Source organism: Eimeria mitis, genomic scaffold (assembly GCF_000499745.2).
Source record: "Eimeria mitis Houghton genomic scaffold, Emh_scaff263, whole genome shotgun sequence".
In the NCBI taxonomy this organism is placed as follows: Eukaryota; Apicomplexa; class Conoidasida; order Eucoccidiorida; family Eimeriidae; genus Eimeria; species Eimeria mitis.
This window is the reverse complement of record NW_013570970.1, coordinates 15,067-17,345: the sequence shown is the minus strand read 5'-3', so window position 1 is coordinate 17,345 and position 2,279 is coordinate 15,067. Positions and strand designations below refer to the sequence as shown.

General features: G+C 54.9%; 1 protein-coding gene across 1 annotated transcript in view; it reads left to right on the top strand.

The window, feature by feature from the left end:
- Window positions 1-1,366: 1,366 nt before the first annotated feature.
- The window catches only part of EMH_0005950 (uncharacterized protein), a gene marked incomplete at both ends in the record, with an annotated part of 11,994 nt that continues 11,081 nt past the window's right edge, over window positions 1,367-2,279 (top strand). The window contains 2 exons of the mRNA XM_013497365.1: window positions 1,367-1,994; window positions 2,102-2,279. Of these exons, the coding sequence (XP_013352819.1) occupies window positions 1,367-1,994; window positions 2,102-2,279 (806 nt within the window). The remainder of the gene's footprint in view (window positions 1,995-2,101) is intronic.

Here is a 2,279-nt window from a genome sequence, read left to right as displayed (position 1 = left end):
TGCTGCGGGGTAGGATGGCTCCGGGGAGCGAAGGAAATGTATTACAGTTCTCTACAGTGTTAGTTCAAACACTAAACCCTAAACCCTGAAAAATTAGGGTTTAGGCAAGCATGCAGCAACGGGGCTTGAGCCTGCTTGCATGTTTGGTGGCTTTGCTGCTTGGGCTGCAGCGAGAAGTGCTGCAACGCATGAGACTCTTTCTCTTCTCTCCTCATCAGCAGCCACAGCAACTTCTGCTGCTGCACCCATGACGCCTCTGAACTGTAGAGAATCTAAACAGCTGCTGCTCGGGGTGTATTGCCTCGTTAGTTTATATTTTAATTTTTTTTAGTTTCGCTCAAACTCTCTTGACTCAGCCGCAGCTCACGTCTGTTTCATACAGAGGCTGAGGTCCTTCGTTACATATCACTTGCACCACTAAACCCTAAACCCTAAACCCTAAACCCTAAACACTAAGAACTATAGACTAAACCCTATCTCCTGCGGACAGAGCAAACTGCTGCTGCTCGAGGAGATGTTACTACAGCTTATTTCATAGTTTAATGGACTACTTGGTGGCTCAACCCGGGGAGAAAACAGAAAAACTAAAAACAAACAAAAAAAACTAAAAACAAATAAACTCATGCTGCACGGGGCATTTCTGCTGCCTTCTGCTGCAGCAGAGCCGAATTAGGATAAATAAATTTGTGTATATTCAATTAAAATTGTTTATATTAATTGTTAAATGTCGATAAGTTAGTAACACAAACACCAGCAGCATGCGGTGGTGTCGGCTGCTGTTGCTGCAGTTGCTGCTGCTGCTGCTGCTGCTGCTGGCAGCAGCAGCAAAGTGCATGCGCGTCGCTCTTCTAGTTTTGTTAATTAAGCATTTTCCCATCACCACTGGGTCAAAATAGGCCTCGTCTGCCTCGGCTATCAACCAACAACAACAGCAGCAGCAGCAGCAGCAGCAGCAGCGGCTGTAGCAGCCGCTGCTGCTGCTGGTCTTGCTGCTGTTGCTGCTGCTATCCTATTAGCCTCGCAGCAGCAGCGGCGCGATGTCTCCCCATTTCTGGTGACATGAGGAGAGCTGAAGCTCCTCCTGCAGCAAGCTTGACAGACACAAGCAGCAGCACATGCAGCAGGAGCAGCAGCAGCAACAGAGGCAGCAGCAGCAGCAGCTGCAGCAGCAGCATTGATGCCGCTGGGCTGAGGGCCCCGGGCACCTCACCTACACTTTCAGGGGTCAAGCCAACTGCGTGTAAGCGGGATGGGGGCCCCAGGACCCTAGCGCCTCGCACAACTCGCAACCAGCAGCAACAGGAGCAGCAACAGCAGCAGCAGCAGCAGCAACAGCAGCAACAGCAGCAACAGCAGCGTGTGTCAGATGGGTGAGCTTGTAGACGGGGGCGACTTGAGGTGCGGCAGCACCAGCACCGCGGCTGCCACCCCTCCCCCCGTTCTTGCTGCAGCAGCAGCAGCAGCAGCGCACTCATCACCAACATCATCACCAGCAACAGCAGCAGCAGCAGCAGCAGCAGCAGCAGCAGCAACAGATGCTCCAGAGGATGCGTGGCACTTCGTGGTGCCGTCGGCACACAGCAGCTTCATCTTCTCCCTCTGCCCGCGGGGCCCCTCTCCTCTCTCTATTCAGGTGTACAGACAGCTGGGGCGGCTGAGGGGGGCTGTAGCTGCTGCTCCTGTGCCTCTGTCTTTCTCTGCATCGTCAGCAGCAGCAGCAGCAGCATCGGCAGCAGCAGCTCCTGCAGCAGCACCTGCAGCAGCAGGAACAGAAGTAACAGAAGCAGCAGCAACAACACAATCAGTAGCAGCAGCAGCAGCAGCAGCAGCAGCAAAGAAAGGGGGAGAGGCGTGCTGCTGCATCGATAGCCTGAGATGCCTCACCAGGGCCCCCCACGTCTTCTCCTGGGCAGCAGATGCTGCTGCCTGGCTTGAAGGTTCATCTGCAGCATTTAATCCCGCTGCTGCTGCTGCTGCTGCTGCTGCTGCTGATGGTGCTGCTGCTGCTGCTGATGTTGATGGTGATGAGACTCAGCAAGGGCGAGTAAGGTCCTGCTGCAGACCTGATGCTGCTGCTGCTGCGCTGCTGCTGCTGGGGCAGAGCTCATCACCCCTGGGGAGCCAGACGCAGCTGCTGCTCGTGACGCTGCAGCAGCAGCAACAGCAGCAGAAGCAGCAGCAACAACAACGGCAGCAGCAGCAGCCGCACGGAGCACAACTGACATTGCTGCCTGTGGATGTGCTCGGAGCCGAAGGAAGCAGCAGCAGCAGCGGTGTAT